General features: G+C 45.6%; 1 protein-coding gene across 1 annotated transcript in view; it reads left to right on the top strand.

Annotated features, from left to right (window-relative positions):
- LOC139264079 (uncharacterized) overlaps positions 1-12,617 on the top strand; it is a 59,579-nt gene extending 46,962 nt beyond the window's left edge. The window contains exons 6-8 of the mRNA XM_070880173.1: positions 185-229; positions 9,712-9,769; positions 11,175-12,617. Of these exons, the coding sequence (XP_070736274.1) occupies positions 185-229; positions 9,712-9,769; positions 11,175-11,223 (152 nt within the window). The 3' untranslated portion in view covers positions 11,224-12,617. The remainder of the gene's footprint in view (positions 1-184; positions 230-9,711; positions 9,770-11,174) is intronic.
- Positions 12,618-25,035: the final 12,418 nt, after the last annotated feature.

The raw sequence follows: 25,035 nt of genomic DNA, 5'->3' as shown, positions 1-25,035 counted from the left end.
TAATAATAATCTCTTCTATTTTATAATGGAAGTTCAGGAGCTGGTACCTTATTTTGAAAACCTGACAGCAGTTACTCCCTGTAATCTCTGCCATTATTTCTGGGCAGCCTACTGTATTCCTTGTATTTGCTTATGTTGTTTTCCCTTCATGTTTAATCATTTTTTGTCTTCTCTTTCCATGCAGAATCTAAAATACCAAAATTAGAAGTGACGAAGCATTGGCATATAGGTAAATCTAAATCTTGGGGCACAGAGCAATTTCACCCCCCAATAGGTAACCTACTCGGGGCAGGACTTCCTGTGCCCGGCGTGGATGTCCTGCCCAGGCTGCTGAATTGGGTTTACTGCCCTCAAAGGAAGTGGAGCGCAATCTCGCATGCTGCAGTTCCTGATGGGGCGGCACCAGCGACGCTAACTGGGCGCGATCAAGAGTGCTACACGGATGCACAGCATAGCATTGACGTGCTTCAATTCACCTCCCCTCCGCTTAAAGGGGAAGGCCACTGCACACTCCACTTGGCCACCAGGGCAGCATGGTACTGAGGCTGAGGCTGCAGCCCAGCACCAAAATGGAGTGCTGGGCTGCTCGCTCATGAGTAAGAATTGGAGCCGACCCGAGAGTCAGCAAAGATGGCGGTGCGGGCATGGTGCCCTCCTCTTTAACTTCTGCTCCGCGAGTGGATGTTGGCCAGCTTCATGACCTGCGAAGCTGGGGCTGACACCCGCTTGCGCCAGCCTCGTGGGCCGTGGGGCAGAAAGGGATCAGCGTGTGGTGCTAAGGGGATGCAGCGCATGGTGATGACTCATTCTGTGTGTAACTGATGATCAATATGCTATGTGTATCAATATATGGTAGTTTGGTGTATTGGTAATAATGGAGCACCAGCCCGTGTTCCCAAGCTGCTTTTTAAGAACAACCAAGTTTAATATGTATTAATGGGTTTGTTTTACTGCTTATTATGGACTTATTCAGCATCAGTTTAAGTTGCATTGCAAACTTGGAGTTCTTTAAAGGTCAGTGTTTGGACCTCCTGTTATTTTTGATTCAGATAAATAATCAGGATCCTAAAATCAACTGCAAGAAAGTGAATTTTATGGATGACATTAAAATGTAACGAGTAGAAAAGGCTGATGTAGAATTTGGACAACTTCATTTTTGTTCTTTGCATGTGGGTGCCATTGACGAGGCAATATTTATTACCCATCCATCCTTGCCCTGAAGACATGAGATTCAACAGCACTGGGTTTATGCATAGGGATGGGAGATCCCTCCTTAGAATATTGGTGAACCAGTTGGGATGTTGCAACAATCCAGCAGCTTTCATGGTAATTTTGCTGGTGTGTGCTCACAAATGCCTGTTGAATTCAATTTCACAATGGTGGGATTCGAACTCGTGGCCACTGGATTGTTGGCCCACTACTATAACCACGAGGCTAACCTACCTCAAATAGGATCCTTTAAGCAAGGGGAGAGACAAATGGTAGATGAAATTTTAATAGCTATGGTATAAGCTCCCAAATTGTGCAGCCTAGTAGGGAGTCTTGTTTGATGGGAGTGTAGATCGGAGATTTGGCCATGGAGGTCTACGTACCCGATTTAAGGACTGTACGCTTTTCCTACATGTGTAGGACTCCTTGTTTAATAGCTACATTTATTCCCACTCATTCTCATTTTCTCACCTTGGCACTTTTCTTCAAATCTTCTCAAAGTATTGACTGTACCATGCCTGCTTCTTTGCACCCTCTCCTCGCAAAATATGTGCATACGCAGCAGGAATATTTCAGTGCTGTATAAGCCAGTTGAACTTTTCTTCAGCTACTTGAGCAGCACTCTTGCAGATCTGATTATGCACTCTGTTTTGCGTTACTTTTAGTGCTCTTTTTAATATAGTAGTCACCAAATGATGGGGCGTGGGGGTATAGTTGATACTGAGGAAGACTGCAAAAAAATACAAGATGACATGAACAAACATTCAGAATAGGCCTCTAAATGGCAAATGAATTTCAATATAGATAAATATGAGGTGGTGTATTTTGGTAGGAGGAACAAGGAGGCCACCTACTCCTTGGAAAATAAGTCTAAGTGGGGTAGAGACACCTGGATCTAGGGGTACAGATTCACAAATCAATTGTGCTCTTGGATATTAGGAAAAGTAGTCAACAGTGAGAAGGATAGTAGCAGATCTCAGAAGGACATAGATTGGTGAAATGGGCAGGGACATGGCTGATGAAATTTAACGCAGAGAAAAGTGAAGTGATGCATTTTGGTAGGAAGAATGAGGAGAGGGAATATAAACTAAATGGTACAATTTGAAAGAAAATGCAGGAACAGAGCGACCTGGGGTGCACATACAGAAGTCTTTGAAGGTGGCAGGACAAGTTGAGACGGTTGTTTTTAAAAACATATGGGATCCTGGGCTTTATAAACAGAGGCATAGGGTACAAAAGCAAGGAAGTTATGCTAAACCTTTGTAAATCACTGGTTAAGCTCCAGATAGAGTATTGTGTTCAATTCTGGGCACCACACTTTAGGTAGGAAGGATGTCCAGGCTTTAGAGAGTGCAGAGGAGATTTACTGGAGATTTACAGGGATGTGAGACTTCAGTTACATGGAGGGACTAGAGAAGCTGGGGTTGGTCTCCTTTTAGAGCCGGAAGGTTAAAGGAAGATTTACTAGAGGTGTTCAAAATCATGAAGGGTTTTGATTGAGTAAATAAGGAGTAACTGTTTCCAGTAGCAGGAGGGTCAGTAACCTGCGAACACAGATTTAAGGTAATTGGCAAAAGAACCAGAGGCAAGATTTGATTTTTTTTTTTTGCACAGTGTTATGATCTGGAATCCACTACCTGCAAACGTGATAGAAGCAGATTCACTAATCACTTTCAAAAGGGAATTGGATAAGTACGAGAAGGGGAAAATTTGCAGGGCTATGGGAGAAAGGGCAGAGGAGTGAGACTAATTGGATAGCTTTTTCACAGAAGAGGCACAGGTACGATGGGCCGAATGCCCACCTTCTGTGCTGTATCATTTTGTGATTTAAAAGTAGCAACACTAGTTTAAAAAGCCATTTATTTAAAAATTGCAAATAAAGCACTCGGCTTCACTTCTAGAGGAATAGAATCAAAGATTTATGTTTAACTCATAAAGAACCTTGGACTACTGCACACAGTTCTGGTCTCCCTATTACAAAAAGGATATAGAAACACTGGTAAAAGTACAAAAAAGAATTAAAAGGATGATATCAGAACTGCGAGGATACAACTATCAGAAAAGACTGCGTATGTCTTACAAAGGGGTTCAATAGGGTAGACTTCGAGAAGATGTTAATATAAATTGGCCAGAAATAGAAGTGAACCCGGAGACTGGGAGAAATTTAGAACTCGGCAGAGGAGGACAAAGGGTTTGATTACGGCAGGGAAAATGGAGTACGAGAAGAAGCTTGCAGGGAATATTAAGACGGATTGCAAAAGTTTCTATAGATATGTAAAGAGAAAATGGGAGGGAGAACAGCCAGTTGTCATGGTGCACATTGGTACCAACGACATAGGTAAAAAAAAGGGATAAGGTCCTACGAGACGAATTTAAGGAGCTAGGAGTTAAATTAAAAAGTAGGACCTCAAAAGTAGTAATCTCGGGATTGCTACCAGTGCCACGTGCTAGTCAGAGTAGGAATTGCAGGATAGCACAGATGAATACGTGGCTTGAGCAGTGGTGCAGCAGGGAGGGATTCAAATTGTGGGGCATTGGAACAGATTCTGGGGAAGGTGGGACCAGTACAAACCGGACGGTCTGCACTTGGGCAGGAACGGAACCAATGTCCTAGGGGGGAGTGTTTGCTAGTGCTGTTGGTGAGGAGTTAAACTAATATGGCAGGGGGATGGGAACCAATACAGGGAGACAGAGGGAAACAAAAAGGAGACAAAAACAAAAGACAGAAAAGAGATGAGTAAAAGTGGAGGTCAAAGAAACCAAAGGCAAGAAACAAAAAGGGCCACTGAATATAAAAGGGCTGCAGGAGGGGTAAAAACTAAAAATCATGGTTTAAAAAGTAGGATGAAAACACTCTACCTAAATGCACGCAGCATTAGAAATAAAGTAAATGAGTTGACGGCACAAATCATTACAAATGGGTATGATTTGGTGGCCATTACAGAGACATGGTTGCAAGGTGGCCAGGACTGGGAATTAAACGTACAGGGGTATCTGACGATTCGGAAAGATAGGCAGGAAGGGAAGGGAGGTGGGGTAGCTCTGTTAATAAGGGATGATATCAGGGCAGTTGTGAGGGATGATATTGGCTCCAATGAACAAAATGTTGAATCATTGTGGGTGGAGATTAGAGATAGTAAGGGGAAAAAGTCACTGGTCGGCGTAGTTTATTGGCCCCCAAATAATAACTTCATGGTGGGGCGGGCAATAATCAAGGGAATAATGGAGGCATGTGAAAAAGGAACGGCAGTAGTTATGGGGGATTTTAACCTACATATCGATTGATCAAATCGCAGGGGGTAGCCTGGAGGAGGAATTCATAGAATGCATACGGGATTGTTTCTTAGAACAGTATGTAACAGAGCCTACAAGGGAGCAAGCCATTTTGGATCTGGTCCTGTGTAATCAGACAGGAAAAATAAACGATCTCCTCGTAAAAGATCCCCTCGGAATGAGTGATCACAATATGGTTGAATTTGTAATACAGATTGAGGATGAGGAAATTGTGTCAGAAACGAGCGTACTATGCTTAAACAAAGGGGACGACAGTGGGATGAGGGCAGAGTTGGCTAAAGTAGACTGGAAACAAGGACTAAATGGTGGCACAATTGAGGAACAGTGGAGGACTTTTAAGGAGCTCTTTCAAAATGCGCAACAAAAATATATTCCAGTGAAAAAGAAGGGCGGCAGAGAAGAGATAACCAGCCTTGGATAACCAAGGAAATAAAGGAAAGTATCAAATCAAAGACCAATGCGTATAAGGTGGCCAAGGTTAGTGGGAAACTAGAGGATTGGGAAGATTTTAAGCAACAGCAAAGAATGACTAAAAAAGCAATAAAGAAAGGGAAGATGGATTACGAAGGTAAACTTGCGCAAAACATAAAAACAGATAGTAAAAGCTTTTACAGATATATAAAACGGAAAAGAGTGACTAAAGTAAATGTTGGTCCCTTAGAAGATGAAAAGGGGGATTTAATAATGGGAAATGTGGAAATGGCTGAGACCTTAAACAATTATTTTGCTTCCGTCTTCACAGTGGAAGACACAAAAACCATGCCAAAAATTGCTGGTCATAGGAATGTGGGAAGGGAGGTCCTTGAGATGATCACTATCACTAGGGAGGTAGTGCTGGACAGACTAATGGGATTGAAGGTAGACAAGTCCCCTGGTCCTGAGGAAATGCATCCCAGGGTATTAAAAGAGATGGCGGAAGTTATAGCAGATGCATTTGTTATAATCTACCAAAATTCTCTGGACTCTGGGGAGGTACCAGCGGATTGGAGAGCAGCTAATGTAATGCCTCTGTTTAAAAGAGGGGGCAGGCAAAAGGCAGGTAACTATAGGCCGGTTAGTTTAACATCTGTAGTGGGGAAAATGCTTGAAACTATCATTAAGGAAGAAATAGCGGGACATCTGGATAGGAATAGTGCAATCAAGCAGACGCAGCATGGATTCATGAAAGGGAAATCATGTTTAACTAACTTACTGGAATTCTTTGAGGATATAACGAGCATGGTGGATAGAGGTGTACCGATGGATGTGGTGTATTTAGATTTCCAAAAGGCATTCGATAAGGTGCCACACAAAAGGTTACTGCAGAAGATAAAGGTAAGCGGAGTCAGAGGAAATGTATTAGCATGGATCGAGAATTGGCTGGCGAACAGAAAGCAGAGAGTCGGGATAAATGGGTCCTTTTCAGGTTGGAAATCAGTGTTTAGTGGTGTGCCACAGGGATCAGTGCTGGGACCACAACTGTTTACAATATACATAGATGACCTAGAGGAGGGGACGGAGTGTAGTGCAACAAAATTTGCAGATGACACTAAGATTAGTGGGAAAGCGGGTTGTGTAGAGGACACAGAGAGGCTACAAGGAGATTTGGATAGGTTAAGCGAATGGGCTAAGGTTTGGCAGATGGAATACAATGTCGGAAAGTGTGAGGTCATCCACCTTGAGAAAAAAAACAGTAAAAGGGAATATTATTTGAATGGGGAGAAATTACAACATGCTGTGGTGCAGAGGGACCTGGGAGTCCTTGTGCATGAATCCCAAAAGGTTAGTTTGCAGGTGCAACTGGTAATCAGGAAGGCAAATGGAATGTTGGCCTTCATTGCGAAAGGGATGGAGTACAAAAGCAGGGAGGTGTTGCTGCAACTGTATAAGGTATTGGTAAGGCCGCACCTGGAGTACTGCGTGCAGTTTTGGTCACCTTTCTTAAGGAAGGATATACTAGCTTTGGAAGGGGTACAGAGACGATTCACTAGGCTGATTCGAGAAATGAGGGGTTTACCTTATGATGATAGATTGAGTAGACTGGGTCTTTACTCCTTGGAGTTCAGAAGGATGAGGGGTGATCTTATAGAAACATTTAAAATCATGAAAGGGATAGACAAGATAGAGGCAGAGAGGTTGTTTCCATTGGTAGGAGAGACTAGAACTAGGGGGCACAGCCTCAAAATACGGAGGAGCCAATTTAAAACCGAGTTGAGAAAGAATTTCTTCTCCCAGAGGGTTGTGAATCTGTGGAATTCTCTGCCCAAGGAAGCAGTTGAGGCTGGCTCATTGAATGTTTTCAAGTCAAAGATAGATAGATTTTTAAGCAATAAGGGAATTAAGGGTTATGGGGAGAGGGCGGGTAAGTGGAGCTGAGTCCACGACCAGATCAGCCATGATCTTATTGAATGGCGGAGCAGGCTCGAGGGGCTAGATGGCCTACTCCTGTTTCTAATTCCTATGTTCCTATGAAAAAGGTTAGTAAAGACAAACGTAGGTCCCCTGCAGTCAATCAGGGGAAGTCATAACCGGGAACAAAGAAATGGCGGACCAATTGAACAAGTACTTTGGTTCGGTATTCACTAAGGAGGACACTAACAACCTTCTGGATATAAGAGGGGTCAGAGGGTCTAGTAAGGATGAGGAACTGAGGGAAATCCTTATTAGGCGGGAAATTGTGTTGGGGGAAATTGATGGGATTGAAGGCCGATAAATCCCCAGGGCCTGATGGACTGCATCCCAGAGTACTTAAGGAGGTGGTCTTGGAAATAGTGGATGCATTGACAGTCATTTTCCAACATTCCATTGACTCTGCATCAGTTCCTATCGAGTGGAGGGTAGCCAATGTAACCCCACTTTTTAAAAAAGGAGGGAGAGAGAAAATAGGGAATTATCGACCGGTCAGCCTGACATCGGTAGTGGGTAAGATGATGGAATCAATTATTAAGGATGTCATAGCAGCGCATTTGGAAAGATGTGACATGATCGGTCCAAGACAGCATGGATTTGTGAAAGGGAAATCATGCTTGACAAATCTTCTGGAATTTTTTGAGGATGTTTCCAGTAGAGTGGACAAGGGAGAACCAGTTGATGTGGTATATTTGGACTTTCAGAAGGCTTTCGACAAGGTCCCACACAAGAGATTAATGTGCAAAGTTAAAGCACATGGGATTGGGGTAGTGTGCTGACATGGATTGAGAACTGGTTGTCAGACAGGAAGCAAAGAGTAGGAGTAAATGGGTACTTTTCAGAATGGCAGGCAGTGACTAGTGGGGTACCGCAAGGTGCTGTGCTGGGGCCCCAGCTTTTTACACTACCTTAATGATTTAGACGAGGGGATTAAATGTAGTATCTCCAAATTTGCGGATGACACTAAGTTAGGTGGCAGTGTGAGCTGCGAGGAGGATGTTATGAGGCTGCAGAGCGACTTGGATAGGTTAGGTGAGTGGGCAAATGCATGGCAGATGAAGTATAATGTGGATAAATGTGAGGTTTTCCACTTTGGTGGTAAAAAGAGAGAGACAGACTATTATCTGAATGGTGACAGATTAGGAAAAGGGGAGGTGCAACGAGACCTGGGTGTCACGGTACATCAGTCATTGAAGGTTCGCATGCAGGTACAGCAGGCGGTTAAGAAAGCAAATGGCATGTTGGCCTTCATAGCGAGGGGATTTGAGTACAGGGGCAGGGAGGTGTTGCTACAGTTGTACAGGGCATTGGTGAGGCCACACCTGGAGTATTGTGTACAGTTTTGGTCTCCTAACCTGAGGAAGGACATTCTTGCTATTGAGGGAGTGCAGCGAAGGTTCACCAGACTGATTCCCGGGATGGCGGGACTGACCTATCAAGAAAGACTGGATCAACTGGGCTTATATTCAATGGAGTTCAGAAGAATGAGAGGGGACCTCATAGAAACGTTTAAAATTCTGATGGGTTTCAACAGGTTAGATGCAGGAAGAATGTTCCCAATGTTGGGGAAGTCCAGAACCAGGGGTCACAGTCTAAGGATAAGGGGTAAGCCATTTAAGACCGAGATGAGGAGGAACTTCTTCACCCAGAGAGTGGTGAACCTGTGGAATTCTCTACCACAGAAAGTTGTTGAGGCCAATTCACTAAATATATTCAAAAAGGAGTTAGATGTCGTCCTTACTACTAAGGGGATCAAGGGGTATGGTGAGAAAGCAGGAATGGGGTACTGAAGTTGCATGTTCAGCCATGAACTCATTGAATGTCGGTGCAGGCTAGAAGGGCCGAATGGCCTACTCCACCTATTTTCTATGTTTCTATGTTTCTATAAATAAATATAAGATAGTCACTAATAAATCTTTATCCAGAGAGCGATTAAAATGTGGAACTTGCTACCACAAGGAGTAGTTGAGGCAAATGGCATCGATGCATTTAAGGGGAAGCTAGATAAGTTCATGAGGGAGAAAGAAATAGAAGAATATGTTAGGGTGAGATGAAGTAAGGTGGGAGGAGGCTTGTGTGGAGCTTAATACATGCTACCGAGGTGAGGGATGTTAGTGGCATCCAATGTCAACCTTGAATGCTCCTAGAGAAGTGTAGCATAGTTAGATTCAAATGAAGCAACAATGTACTGAATTAGTCATGCTGACCTTTTTGGAGTAGGATTGCTAGTTTAATGCTAGGCTGTTTTGCTCTGTTAAAGACTGCCAAATTCATTCAAACAGCATCCTTATTGCCAACCATCAGCTGTGGATCAGACAGTTGTGGGTTCAAGTACCATTCTAGAGACTTGAGCACATAATCCCAGCTGACACTGCAGTGCAATACTGAGAATGCTGCACTATCTGAGATTCCACCTTTCGGATGAGATGTTAAACTGAGCCTCCGTCTACTCTCGCAGGTGGACATAAAAGATCCCATGGCACTATTTGAATAAGAGCAAGGGAATTCTCTCAATATCCTGAGTGTATCCCTCAACCAACACCACCAAACCAAATTAACTGGTAATTTATCTCATTGCTATTTGTGGGGCCTTGCTTTGTGCAAATTAGCTGCCATGTGTCTGTATAATAAGTGACAACACATCAAAAGTACTTAATTGGTGAAATGTCTGAAGATGTGAATGTTCTTTTGTAGGTGACATCAAGCTGCTTTGCTTGCATGTGCGTGTGCCTATAGATGGAAGACAATATAATGATCAAGGACTCTAGGCAACAAAACAACCTGTTAATTTTACTATAATCTCTCATCATTTTTCTTTAGGTATTGGCCCAGCTCTTGGGATTACAGTTCTAGCAGTGCTTTCTATCTGGCTAAAAAAGTGAGTGGGATTTTGAGCATCTAATATTTTGAACTTTTATGATTTCTTCCTTTTTGGAAGACTGCATCTGAAGAATTTTAAATTATTGGTGTGGAGACACATTTAATTCTGGGCTTTTGGTCAGTAGTGTATGAATAACTAATTCAGTCTGCTACAAAAGCTGATTTTTTTTTTAAAAAAGAGACAAATAAATATAATCTCCCTCCTGGTGGGGAGCCTCAAATACACAGACTTTTTATATCGGGAACTGAGGAGCTCCCTGTGATTTACTAGTCATTCATTTCAGACAGAAAATTGTGGCAAGTGATGACAACAGAATTCCTGGGATGTCCTCCAGGCAGAAGAGGTTCCTCACCAAAAGAATGATTTTATTTCATTGTGATGTTTCTATCTGTTCTTTGTTTTGAAACTCACCAATGAGTCAGTGAATAATAACAACTTGTTTTGCAGCTGACACTTTCTGTAGCCAGTTACTGAATTCAGTATCTCAATGGTTGGATTTGAGCTTGTAACCACTGGATTTCTAGTCCATTAATATAACAGCTAGGCTACCATACATCTGAGGATCCTTAGCCAAGAAAAGAGAGAAATGGGAGATGAAATTTAACATTGATGGAAGCAATGGCCTAGAAATTAGATTGGGTCTGAATCAGAGCATGTTCCCGGTGCTGAGCATGCCTAATGAGACCGGCAGCAGGACTACGGCAAATGTGGATCGCTGACATGGTGTGGGGACAAATTCAGCCAGATTGGATGCTAGCTCAGGTCCAAGGGTGTGGTGGGGGCTGTTCGAGGGGAGGATGTTGCTGGCACTCAGAGGTGCACTCCTGCCCCTCCTGGTTCCACAGTAATAAGACATAACCCCTTGCATGGCAGCGTTCAGCAGTCCCTTTAAGGACCGCTGGTTTGGTCCTTCAGCGCCTAAAGAAACTGACTGAAGCATGCAATTTTCCAAAGAAGCCTGAAACAGGTGTTTGACTTCTTTTGCATATGTAGAGGGCTTACCACCGGTTTCAGGCATGCGCCTGGATCCCTTTGGAGAACCCCTAACCCATATGATGTGCGACGCACTTCCTGTGCAGAATAAGTGTGCACACGTCGACTGCCATATTGGGCCCTTGAGTGTCGGTTTCATGCCTGTAAAACGGGTGTAGCACAATCCATTTTCTAGAACATTGTGTTTGAAGGAATAATGCAAGACTTGAGTGATTTGAATGAAATAGTGATAAACGCATGGACATGGGATTGGGCAGGAATCATATCGCTGAATCCTTGCAGAGCCTCGCAAAATTGCCCTGCAATATGGTTATTATTGTGGACCAAAGATGGTCATTATAAATAAATACAACTTCGAGAATGGATGCATGTCATGATTTACTATAACCTATTGACTTTGTATTTTTAGGCAATGCAAGAGAACCAGAAGAAAAACTGATAACGAGGCGATCGTATGATTGAAACAAAACTCAGCGGTGAAGAAAAGCTAAAGGAAATATTTATATTTTTGTATAAAGGGATTTGTTTTTATTTATGTTGAATATTAACACTTTTCCGAAGTGAAGATACGGTTCAAATTTCCACAGTCATTTGCAAAATCACAAACTAAACATTTTCCATGAGCCAGCGCATTGACAGTAATATAATGTAATTTTTAATTTTTACCTCGCATTAAAAATATATAAATTGATTGTATTTGAGTGGAAACCTGGCGCAGTTTTATTAATGGGTTAATCACAAAAAATAAGCGGCATAAAATTGTCCTTTCTGAAAATGCCTGTAAGCGTCTCTGGCTGGTGCTAACTGGGCAATCTGTGTTTTGAACCCGGGGCAGACATCGCGGGTGATGCGGCCAGAATTGCCCCAGGGATGCCAGAGTCGAAAACTACTTTGCGCCGTGACCTGTCGTTGGTTCCCTGGATGGTGGCACATGTGGTGATGAGGTAATCGCCGTGCGAGCCGACCTTTATCGTCCCGCGCCGACCCCCTTGTGCCCCTCGGGGGAAAATTGCCCCTCGGTGTGAGAAGCTATGGCACCCCGGCTGCCCTTGGGGAAGGTGGTAGTGTGACGGCTGGCATCTATTTTTCTGTCGGCCGCCTTTTTAGTTGATCCAACAATGGCGGCCGCTGGTGTGGTCGGGCTGCCAACATGCAGCTTGTCGCCCCCTCATGGGTGCCAGGCTGCTGGGCGGGCCAACACCCTCACTGGTGGCCCAGTGGGCACCACTGAAGAGACTGCAGAGTTTCAGCGGCCCACTGCTGAATGCCGTGCAAATGTCGGGGGAATGCTTCATTACCGCAGGTAACATTGTTTTTTAAACAAAGAGCCTAAATCTGCGCCGGGACTGGTGCTTCCCACTCCAGCACAAAAAAACTTTTCGTAAAATGCCTGCCCCGAACCCAGCGTGGGGCAATTGTAACCCCAAGGATTATAATTGGTGTCGTCTAGTCAATCATCTGTGAGCAGTCTGATTTTAAATAACTGAAAATTAACCATTTACTAGTTTTCCTGGTGTACAGTCAGTTTAAAAAAAAAAATAAATAAATGCTTTAATATTTAACATTTTTTTAAACATGCCTACTCATGCCCTTGCGCTTAAGAAATAGCTTCAATTTGCAGAGCCTTCTCAAACTGGCGCAATCGGTGGAAACTTGCCATGCTCATTATTTCGATATGTTGTCATGGCTAGTTTTGTAATTGGGGCCACTTCCAATGCAATGTTTTTTTTTTAAACCAATGTTGAAAATTGTGGAAACTCGTGTTACGCTCGATGTAACTTGCATTTAAAATTTCTCGATCTTTTACCCTGGGTTGGCTAATTCCAGGCGAAGCACAAACTAGCGGAAACTCTTGGCCTATAAATTAATTTTTTTTTAAAAGTCTTGTTTTATAAACTTTTTTTACATTATATTTATTAAAAATTTTAAAAGTAGCATTTGATGGAAGGCAGTGTTATTTCACACTGCTATAATTTTGCATTCCTTTTTTAGCGGTATTTTGTAAGGATCCTTCTCCCCACAAAATCCATACATTAGTACTTTGGATGTCGGCTCAGTGAGGGTCTTGAACGATAGGGACAGAATTTTCTGGGGGCCATTACTGGTCAGACCCTTGAGAGGCTTTTTAACCCTACCTTTCAAATTTCACTGACCACAGGCATCACATAGCTCGGGAACCACGTCTGTGAACCTGAGGCGGAAGTTGAGTGGCCATTGGTTCAGCTGATTAGTGCACAGCTCTACCTCAGCATGGATGCCATTTATACATTCTGTCCTTGGGCCTCAGAATCGGACCACGACGAGCCCCAACACCAACAACACCAACACCAACACCAACAGGCACACCAGCCGCACCACCAACCTTTTCCTCGGCCACCTGATGCTGCACGGGGCAGAGGGCATCTGCACAGGGCTGCACTGCACCAGAGGCAATGCCCCCAACACTGGATATACAGGCAGAGGATGAGATTTCTCAACATGTCTGAGCAGCAGTGTCAAATGAGGCTCCGGCTATCGTGGCAGGTCGTCGCAGACATTTGTACATTGCTGGAACAAGACCTGCAGCCCGGAGGAGAAGGTGGCCATGCCTTACCAGTGGCTGTAAAAGTTACCATTGCCCTCAACTTGCTCATGCCACCCTTGAAGAGGCCAAGAACAGAGGCCCAGGAGAGATACAATGAAGGACATAGCTATTTGCACTAGAAATTGCTTTGATAGGCCCTCCGTGATCACATGACCTGATTGCTGATTGGTCCCCTTAGAGGATATGCCACACCTGGAAGTTTCTCTCGAATGTGTAATTGAAACCACCCAGCCCAAGTTCTGAGTGACCTTAACGTATAATTCGAGCCATTCTGACGCAGAGGATACAGCTTCCACAGCCTAAGTTCCTTCACCTCACTTTCGCCCCCAGCCGAACTGCCTGACACCCGCAGCTCAAGTGCCTGACCCCTAGCCCAAGTTCCTGACCTTACCACAGATGGCCCATTATGTGTGGATCACAGATTGTTAACAGGTTCATTGGGTATGAAGTGAATAGTGACAGTGGCGTGACTTCCGGATTTCATCCACTCCAATGATATCTCTTGTCACACATGCACCGAGCTTCCTGAGAAATGGGGTGTGGGTGTAAAGAGGGTTGGAAGTATTTGATCCGTCTTCCCCGAGTTCCCCCTCTCCCCTTTCCGCTCTCCCCTCCTCCTCCTCCCACCCCCTCCCTCTGTCTCTGTCTGTCTGTCTGGTCACCTACTAACACGGAAGGTCGTGAAATGTTCCAAATAATGAAAAAGCTAGAAGCAAATCCCGTAGCAGCAGACCCCTCCATGCGGTACACTTCCTACTTCCGGCTTTCTCGTATATCACACTGCACATGCGTGACCCAATCGAGGGCCCATGCTGTAAAAGGGGGCACAGTCCAATGTTCACTTGCTCAAAAGGACACACAAACTAGTACAAATAGTCTGTATAAGGAAAGCCACATCTCCACCAGATGTGTCATAGAGCAGACAATAGGCATGAAAATGCACTTTGGATGCAGTGACCGATCTAGAGGAGCCCTTCACTATGCACCAAATTTACTTAACATATGGCTGCCACAATACCATAAAGCATCCCTACAATGACAGTTATTCATTACATATTAACCTCCATTGCTCAGACATGACCCATGTACAGTAGACACCTCAAGTTGCTGGAGAACTATCACCACCGATGTCTCCACAAGATCCTACAAATCCCCTGGGAGGACAGGCGCACCAACATCAGCATCCTCATTCAGGCTAACATTCCCAGCATTGAAACACTGACCGCACTCGATCAGCTCCGCTGGGCAGGCCATATGGTCCGCATGCCAGACACGAGACTCCCAAAGCAAGTGCTCTACTCGGAGCTCCCTCACGGCAAACGAGCCAAAGGTGGGCAGCGGAAACGCTTCAAGGGCACCCTCAAAAGCTTCCCTGATAAAGTGCGACATCCCCACTGACACTTGGGAGTCCCTGGCCCAAGACCGCCCTAAGTGGAGGAAGTGCATCCTTGAGCACCTCAAGTCTCAACTCAGAGCATGCAGAAATCAAGCGCGGACAGCGGAAAGAGCGTGCGGCAAACCAGTCCCACTCGCCCCCTCTCTCAACGACTATCTGTCCCACCTGTGACAGAGTCTGTGGCTCTCATATTGGACTGTTCAGCCACCAAAGTACTCACTTCAGGAATGGAAGCAAGGCTTCCTCGATTCTGAGGGACTGCCTATGATGATGATGATGACCTCCATTGCTGGAGGTAATGTTATCTCACCGTTCACTCCAACTCAATAAATTTGTCTGTGACCAGAAAGTGGTGAAAATAAAGACTTTTATGTGTGACATTACATTAACAGAAACAAAACACCCAAGTGGCTACCCTTGTGAAGCTACTTGTGTAGAAGAAGAGCAGGGAAGTTATCCCCAGTGTCCTGGGCAATATTTATCCCTCAATCAATGTAACAAAAGCAGATTATCTGGTCATTATCAGAGTGTTATTATCACAGTGCACAAGATAAAAGTTCACTGGGTTGGGAGTAATATATTCGCATGGATAAAAGATTGGCTAATAAACAGAAAACAGAGAGTCAGGATAAATGGTTCATTCTTTGGTTGGCAATCAGTAACGAGTGGGGTGCCGCAGGGATCAGTGATGGGACCCCAACTATTTACAATCTATATTAACGACTTGGAAGAAGGGACTGAGTGTAACGTAGCCAAGTTTGCTGACGATACAAAGATGGGAGGAAAAGCAATGTGTGAGGAGGACACAAAAAAGCTGCAAAGGTAAGTGGGCAAAAATTTGGCAAATGGAGTATAATGTTGGAAAAGTGTGAGGTCATGCACTTTGGCAGAAAAAAATCAAAGAGCAAGTTATTATTTAAATGGAGAAAGATTCCAAAGTGCTGCATTATAGCGGGACCTGGGGGTACTTGTGCATGACACACAGAAGGATTGTATGCAGGTACAGCAAGTGATCAGGAAGGCCAATGGAATCTTGGCCTTTATTGCAAAGGCGATGGAGTATAACAGCAGGGAAGTCTTGTTACAACTGTACAGGGTATTGGTGAGGCCACACCTGGAATACTTACGAAGGGATGTGCTTGCTTTGGAGGCAGTTCAGAGAAGGTTCACTAGGTTGATTCCGGGGATGAGGGGGTTGACTTATGAGGAAAGGTTGAGTAGGTTGGGCCTCTACTCATTGGAATTCAGAAGAATGAGAGGTGATCTTATCAAAACGTATAAGGTTATGAGGGGGCTTGACAAGATGGATGCAGAGAGGATGTTTCCACTGGTGGGGGAGACTAGAACTAGAGGGCATGATCTTAGAATAAGGGGCCTCCCATTTAGAACTAAGATGAGGAGAAATTTCTTCTCTGAGGGTTGTAAATCTGTGGAATTCGCTGCCTCAGAGAGCTGTGGAAGCTGGGACATTAAGACAGAAATAGACAGTTTCTTAAATGATAAGGGGTTAGGGGAACGGGCGGGGAAGTGGAGCTGAGTCCATGATCAGATCAGCCATGATCTTATTGAATGGCGGAGCAGGCTTCAGGGGCCGTATGGCCTACTCCTGCGCCTACTTATGTTCTTATGTTATTTGTGGAAGATTGCTGTGCGCAAGTTGGCTGCTGCGTTTCCCACATTACAATATTGACTACACTCCAAAAGTATTCCATTGGCTGTAAAGTGCTTTGAGACATCCAGTGATCATGAAAGACGCTAAATAAATGCAAGTCTTTCTTTTCTTGCGTGAGCTTCTACGAGGTGCTACCCCTGTGGCTTGAGCAGAAGTAGAGGCAGCCTGCTCACTTCCCTGCTGTGTCTACTTAGACAATCTTGGTGGGTGTCCTCTGGGTTTTAGAGCCTGTGATGACCCCGCCAATGTCTGCCCTTCCTGCAACTGTGCAGGGGCCATCGCTGTCCGAAGAGGCATCTGGAGTTCTGACTGAGGGGTTTGCAATGGGGGAGAAGTGTGAGCGCTTTGAGAGGATCCCACACTTGCATATCCCCTCTCACCATTATCCCTCTCATGGGCCACCTGCTAGAGAGCATCTTGCTGCACAGCAGTGGGGCCATGAGGACCCATGTCTACGTTGACATCCCTCCTAGAGAGGAGTTCTATAAGCCTTTGCCATCTATTCTCTATAGAGACCATATGCTCCTGCAACTGGCGCATTAGCTGCTCTATGCAGGTGGCCATCCTTTCCATGGAAGAACCTAAGTCGCCATCGCCTGCGACACGGGTGGTGCTCATGTTGGAGATGGACCCCTCCATTCTCGGCACATTTATAGATGTTGTGCTCGCAAAACCTCCTGCACTTCTTCCTGCACTTCCAAGAATGCTCTCTTTTGGATGGCCCCCGAAGCTCAGCATCTGCATGCATCTGAGCAGAGCTGGGAGCATCCTGCACCCTCCAGTGAGGATTCTCCACTGTTGTCTCTGTTTCCACCATCTGCTCTTGCTCACTTGTGAGTTGTAAGACACCAGGTGATAACACTATCTCGCATGGCACACACCGAGGTGTGTGCATCTGCGCTGGTGCTGGGTGCACTTATTTCTGGTGACGATGCGCCCTCAGAGGCTGGAGGCTTATCTGAGATGTTGTCTTCCTCTTCCTCCTGGACAATGGCGGTGGGAGGGGGGCGCTCTTGATGAACCTTTGGGAGAGTAAAGAGATGATTTAGATGTCATGAAGAATGGGTACAGATACCATTATGCACATGATGACCATTCAGTGGCTGCTGACATCAGTCCCCATATGAGTGACTGATTTACACCATGTAGCTGTTTGATATGTAATTCTATCACCAGGTTGCTGAGATGTCCCCCTCTCTCCAGGTGCTCAGAAACTCCAAAAACTTCCAAGGCAGCCTCCTCTGCTGATGCTAGAGTCACCAATGATGGCATTCTGCCTCCGGTTCTCTCCCTCTCCCTCTGAGAGTGTGAGGGGTGGTTAGTCAGTTGGGGAAGTGATAAAGAGGGATGGGTGGATGTGCAAGGTGGTGGTGTGAGTAAGTCTGTGCAGGAGTAGGGTAGGGAAGGCAGAGTGATGTGGATCTGATGAGAGGCACATCAGGATGAAGTTGAGTGTGGCTTTGTACTCCCCTTTACTGATCTAATGGGATAATTGAAATGTTTCCGGTACTACACCCAGGTCCTCTTGACCACGATTAACCCACACCCATTGATTGCAATCCATACTGGATGCCAACTTTGTGCTACCTGCTCATTTCCTTGTTTGATCTGTGCAACTGTTCATTAGCTGCACACATCAGGAGCTCAACAAAGCGAGCCTACAACTCTTAAAGGGGCGGTGCAATGTGACTGCTGGTGGGGCTCAGATCATTCTGAATATTGCACTGTGGAAGAATCAATAATAGCTGACCAAGGTTTTCTGGCGCTGCACTGGAGGTCTTGGTGGAAGAGGTGGAAAGAAGGAGAGATGCCCTGTACCCTCAAGGGATCTGAAGGCCCTCCAGATATATGCTCAGACCGCAGTGGGAAGAGATAGCGGCGGAGGTTAAGTGTAGCCTCAAGGACCGGGATTCAGTGCAGGAAGAAGTTCAATAAATAGAGATATAGGGTACATAAGTGTGGCTATTATGATCAACCTGTATAAAACACTGGTTGGCCTCACTGGAATATTGTGTCCAATTCTGGGCACCACACTTTAGGAAGGATTTACTAGAATGCTTCCAGGGATGAGGGACTTCACTTACGTGGATAGACTGAAGAAGCTGGGTCGTTTTCCTGACACCAAAGAAGATTGAGAGGAGATTTGAGAGAGGTGTTCAAAACCAGGAGGGGTCTGGACAGAGTAGATAGAGAGAAACTGTTCCCATTAGCAGAAAGGTCCAGAGGACACAGATTTAAGGTGATTGGCAAAAGAGCCAAAGGCGACATAAGAAAAAGCTTTTTTACGCAGTGAGTGGTTAGGATCTTGAATGTACTGCCTGAAAGGATGGTGGAGGCAGACTCAATCACTGCTTTCAAAAGTGAGTTGGATAAGTATCTGAAAGAAGAAAAATTGCAGGGGAAAGGGCGGGGGAGTGGGATTAGCTGAAACGCTCTTGCAGAGAGCCGGCACATGCTCTATGGGCTGAATGGCCGCCTTCCATGCTGTAACTGTTATGCCTCAAATAAAGCAATGTGACTGAGTACTGTAGATTTGAGTAAGTGTGACCTTAGTCTCTTTATTCTGACTCCAGAGTGCTGGCACAGCATGGGAGACCTGCTTATATACAGTGCTCGCAAGGGATGCTGGGATCCCTTGGGACTCCAACAGATGCGCCCTCTGTTGGCAATAGAATGCTGGTTACAAGGTGTTGCATACATAACATCACTCTTTCCTCCCCCCCCCCCCGCCACAAGTCAATAGTACACTTATTTACAGGGTGAGACGCTGAGACGATCTGGAGCTTTCCGCTCCCTAGTCGATCGTCTCGGTACAAACACAGGTGCAGGTGAGTTGGTTGGGCCTTCGCTGGGCTGCTGGGGATGATGAGTTCAGCTTTGTGGTCAACCGTGATGTCAGTTGCCACTTCTGTGTGTATCGGAAGATCGAATTTGGTGGTGTCTTCTTCAGGTTGTTCGTGGCTGTCTGTGAATCGCAGTTTGGTTTGGTCCAAATGCTTTCTGCAAGTTAGTCCATTTGCAAGTTTGACCTCAAACACCCTACTTTGGCTACGACAGTGCCAGCAAGCCATTTGGGACCATGTCCATAGTTGAGTACAACTACAGGATCATTGACTTTAATATCGCGTGACAAATTTGCACGATCATGGTACATACTTTGTTGCCACCTGCCCGCGACATGATCATGGAGATCAGGGTGGAGTAGAGGGAGCCTTGTTTTTGAGTGCCCTTTTCATGGGCAGGGGAAGCCCTGGTGAGCGAGTACGGTCTTGTGCGGTAGCTGAGCAGGACTCAGGACAGGCGGGTCTGCAGTAAACCTTCCGACACGCGTTTCAAGCTTTGCTTGATGGTTTGGACTGCCCGTTCTGCCTGGCCATTGGACGCGGGCTTGAACGGGGCAGATGTGACGTGCTTGATCCCATTGTGGATCATGAATTCAGTGCTGGTGAAACACACGTGGGATCTGGTTATAGCTTTCATCATTACTATGCCTGGCTGGGTACTGTGTAGGTCGCGTATGAACGTTTCCCTACCTTTCTTAGGCAAAACCACGTGATTACCCCACAAAAGACACTCTGCTTGTATGGACATTTCGCCTTTGCGCTGCTGGAACGGCTTGATCTCTTCATGCATCTCCGCTGGGATGCTGGACCAGCTCCCATGGAGGACACAATTTTTACAAGGGACAGTAAAGGATCCTGGCTGGTCCAGGTCCTGATCTGGTGGGCCGTGATGAGTGACTTTTCGTTTTCAAATGCATCCATCATCAAGAGCAAGTCTGCAGGCTATGCCATTTCCACCCCGGTGGTGGGCAATGGTAGCCGACCGAGAGCATCAGCGCAGTTTTCTGTGCTTGGCCTGTAGCGAATTACATAGTTATATGCAGACAGCATGAGTGCCCATCTTTGGATGCGAGTAGAGGCATTGGTATTAATACCTTTGCTTTCTGAGAATAGCGATATAAGCGGCTTATGGTCAGTTTCTAACTCGAACTCAAGCCCAAATAGATACTGGTGCATTTTTTTCACCCCGTGAACACATGCCAGAGCTTGTTTTTCAATCAGGCTGTAGGCCCTTTCGGCCTTGGACAAACTCCTGGACGCATATGCGACAGGCTGCAATGTTCCCGATTCGTTTGCTTGTTGTAACACACACCCGACCCCATACGAAGACGCGTCGCAAGCTAGCACTAAACGTCTACATGGGTCATACAGAACAAGCAGTTTGTTGGAAGATAAGAGATTGTTTTTGAGAAAGCCAGGAATCTGTTGTGATTTCCCCCTTACCCCGTCATCTCCCTTGCGTAGCAACACATGTAGATGTTCTAGCAAGGTGCTTAACCCGGGTAGGAAATGACCAAAATAATTGAGTCCCAGGAAAGACCGCAGCTCCGTCAAGTTCTGTGGTCTCAGCGCATTCTTGATGGCCTCCGTCTTGGCGTCAGTGGGTCTGATGCCGTCTGCTGTGATTCTTCTCCCTAAGATCTCGACCCCTGGCACCAGGAAAACACACTTCGAGCGTTTCAACCTGAGTCCCACACAATCTAGCCAAATTCCAAATTCTGCAAGTGTTCGATGGTGTCCCAACCTGTGATCAATATGTTGTCCTGGAAAACCACGGTGAGCGGAACCGACTTTAGCAGACTCTCCATGTTCCTTTGAAAAATAGCCGCGGCCGATCGAATCCCAAACGGGCATCTATTGTAGATGAACAGACTTTTGTGCGTGTTGATGCAGGTGAAGCCTTTCGAGGATTCCGGCAGCTCCTGCATCATGTAGGCCAAGGTCAGGTCCAACTTGGTGAATGTCTTGCCCCCGCCCTGCCAGCATCGCAAATAGGTCGTCTGCCTTGGGTAGTGGATACTGGTCCTGCAGTGAAAAACGATTAATCGTTACTTTATAGTCTCCACAAATTCTGACCGTGCCATCACGTTTGAGAACTGGAACAATTGGACTGGCCCACTCGTTGAACTCGACCGGTGTGATGATGCCCTCTCGTTGCAGCCTGTCCAGCTCAATCTCCACTTTCTCTCACATCATGTATGGCACCGCACGTGCCTTGTGGTGGATGGGTCGTGTACTGGGAGCCAAGTGGATCTGCACCTTCGCCTCAGAGAAATTTCCGATGCCTGGTTCAAACAGCGACGGGAACTTGCTCAGAACCTGGGCACATGAGGAGTCGTTGACGGACGAAAGTACTCGGATGTTGTCCCAGTTCCAGTGGATTTTTCCCAGCTAGCTTCGGCCGAACAGTGTGGGGCCATCTCCTGGTACAATCCATAGTGATAGTTTGTGCACCGCTCCATCATAGGAGACTTTTACTGCTGCGCTGCCAATTACAGGGATCAGCTCTTTAGTGTAAGTTCTCAGCTTGGTATGAATAGGGCTCAGCTTGGGCCTTTGTGCCTTGTTGCTCCACAGCCTCTCAAAGGCCTTTTTGCTCATGATAGGCTGACTCACACCCGTGTCCAATTCCATGGATACTGGAATTCCATTCAGTTCAATTTTTAGCATGATCGGTGGACATTTCATGGTGAAGATGTGTACCCCGTACACTACGGCCTCCTCGGTTCGAGTCTCTAGTTCAGTTTGATCCGCCATGGGTCGGTCATCCTCTGCACATTCGCTGGAGGTGTCCCATTGTTCCCCAGCCTTTGCACGCATAGCGTTTGAAGCGGCATTGAAGGGCTCGATGATCACCTCCGCAGCGCCAACAAGGTGTTAATTGCCTCGCATTCACATTTGATGGCGGACTCTGAGGTCATGAAGCTGCAGGCGTGCAGGGGTATTCAACATTCAGGAAAGATAGAATAAAAGGAAAAGGAGGTGGGGTAGCATTGCTGGTTAAGGAGCAAATTAAGGCAATAGTTCAGAAGGACATTAGCTTGGATGATGTGGAATCTATATGGGTAGAGCTGCAGAATACCAAAGGGCAAAAAACGTTAGTGGGAGTTGTGTACAGACCTCCAAACAGTAGTAGTGATGTTGGGGAGGGCATCAAACATGAAATTAGGGGTGCATGCAATAAAGGTGCAGCAGTTATCATGGGTGACTTTAATATGCACATAGATTGGGTTAACTAAACTGGAAGCAATACGGTGGAGGAGGATTTCCTGGAGTGCATAAGGGATGATTTTTTAGACCAATATGTCGAGGAACCAACTAGGGGGGAGGCCATCTTAGACTGGGTGTTGTGTAATGAGAGAGGATTAATTAGCAATCTCGTTGTGCGAGGCCCCTTGGGGAAGAGTGACCATAATATGGTGGAATTCTGCATTAGGATGGAGAATGAAACAGTTAATTCAGAGACCATGGTCCAGAACCTAAAGAAGGGTAACTTTGAAGGTATGAGGCGTGAATTGGCTAGGATAGATTGGCGAATGATACTGAATGGGTTGACTGTGGATGGGCAATGGCAGACATTTAGAGACCGCATGGATGAACGACAACAATTGTACATTCCTGTCTGGCATAAAAATAAAAAAGGGAAGGTGGCTCAACCGTGGCTATCAAGGGAAATCAGGGATAGTATTAAAGCCAAGGAAGTGGCATACAAATTGGCCAGAAATAGCAGCGAACCCGGGGACTGGGAGAAATTTAGAACTCAGCAGAGGAGGACAAAGGGTTTGATTAGGGCAGGGAAAATGGAGTACGAGAAGAAGCTTGCAGGGAACATTAAGACGGATTGCAAAAGTTTCTATAGATATGTAAAGAGAAAAAGGTTAGTAAAGACAAACGTAGGTCCCCTGCAGTCAGAATCAAGGGAAGTCATAACGGGGAACAAAGAAATGGCGGACCAATTGAACAAGTACTTTGGTTCGGTATTCACTGAGGAGGACACAAACAACCTTCCGGTTATAAAAGGGGTCGGAGGGTCTAGTAAGGAGGAGAAACTGAGGGAAATCCTTATTAGTCGGGAAATTCTGTTGGGGAAATTGATGGGATTGAAGGCCGATAAATCCCCAGGGCCTGATGGACTGCATCCCAGAGTACTTAAGGAGGTGGCCTTGGAAATAGTGGATGCATTGACAGTCATTTTCCAACATTCCGTTGACTCTGGATCAGTTCCTATGGAGTGGAGGGTAGCCAATGTAACCCCACTTTTTAAAAAAGGAGGGAGAGAGAAAACAGGGAATTATAGACCGGTCAGCCTGACATCGGTAGTGGGTAAAATGATGGAATCAATTACTAAGGATGTCATAGCAGTGCATTTGGAAAGAGGTGACATGATAGGTCCAAGTCAGCATGGATTTGTGAAAGGGAAATCATGCTTGACAAATCTTCTGGAATTTTTTGAGGATGTTTCCAGTAGAGTGGACAAGGGAGAACCAGTTGATGTGGTATATTTGGACTTTCAGAAGGCTTTCGACAAGGTCCCACACAAGAGATTAATGTGCAAAGTTAAAGCACATGGGATTGGGGGTAGTGTGCTGACATGGATTGAGAACTGGTTGTCAGACAGGAAGCAAAGAGTAGGAGTAAATGGGGACTTTTCAGAATGGCAGGCAGTGACTAGTGGGGTACCGCAAGGTTCTGTGCTAGGGCCCCAGCTGTTTACACTGTACATTAATGATTTAGACGAGGGGATTAAATGTAGTATCTCCAAATTTGCGGATGACACTAAGTTGGGTGGCAGTGTGAGCTGCGAGGAGGATGCTATGAGGCTGCAGAGCGACTTGGATAGGTTAGGTGAGTGGGCAAATGCATGGCAGATGAAGTATAATGTGGATAAATGTGAGGTTATCCACTTTGGTGGTAAAAACAGAGACAGACTGTTATCTGAATGGTGACAGATTAGAAAAAGGGGAGGTGCAAAGAGACCTGGGTGTCATGGTACATCAGTCATTGAAGGTTGGCATGCAGGTACAGCAGGCGGTTAAGAAAGCAAATGGCATGTTGGCCTTCATAGCGAGGGGATTTGAGTACAGGGGCAGGGAGGTGTTGCTATAGTTGTACAGGGCCTTGGTGAGGCCACACCTGGAGTACTGTGTACAGTTTTGGTCTCCTAACCTGAGGAAGGACATTCTTGCTATTGAGGGAGTGCAGCGAAGATTCACCAGACTGATTCCCGGGATGGTGGGACTGACCTATCAAGAAAGACTGGATCAACTGGGCTTGTATTCACTGGAGTTCAGAAGAATGAGAGGGGACCTCATAGAAACGTTTAAAATTCTGACGGGGTTAGACAGGTTAGATGCAGAAAGAATGTTCCCAATGTTGGGGAAGTCCAGAACCAGGGGACACAGTCTAAGGATAAGGGGTAAGCCATTTAGGACCGAGATGAGGAGGAATTTCTTCACCCAGAGAGTGGTGAACCTGTGGAATTCTCTACCACAGAAAGTTGTTGAGGCCAATTCACTAAATATATTCAAAAAGGAGTTAGATGAAGTCCTTACTACTCGGGGAATCAAGGGGTATGGCGAGAAAGCAGGAATGGGGTACTGAAGTTGCATGTTCAGCCATGAACTCATTGAATGGCGGTGCAGGCTAGAAGGGCCGAATGGCCTACTCCTGCACCTATTTTCTATGTTTCTATGTTTCTATGTGTACATTCTGCCATATGCATTCCTGCCCGAAAACAATGTTACTTTGTGTACAATACTTGCCGATGCATCTTTT

This window comes from Pristiophorus japonicus, chromosome 5, assembly GCF_044704955.1.
Source record: "Pristiophorus japonicus isolate sPriJap1 chromosome 5, sPriJap1.hap1, whole genome shotgun sequence".
NCBI classification, from domain to species: Eukaryota; Metazoa; Chordata; class Chondrichthyes; family Pristiophoridae; genus Pristiophorus; species Pristiophorus japonicus.
The sequence above is the reverse complement of the archived record's forward strand: the minus strand, read 5'-3'. Positions and strand labels throughout refer to the sequence as shown.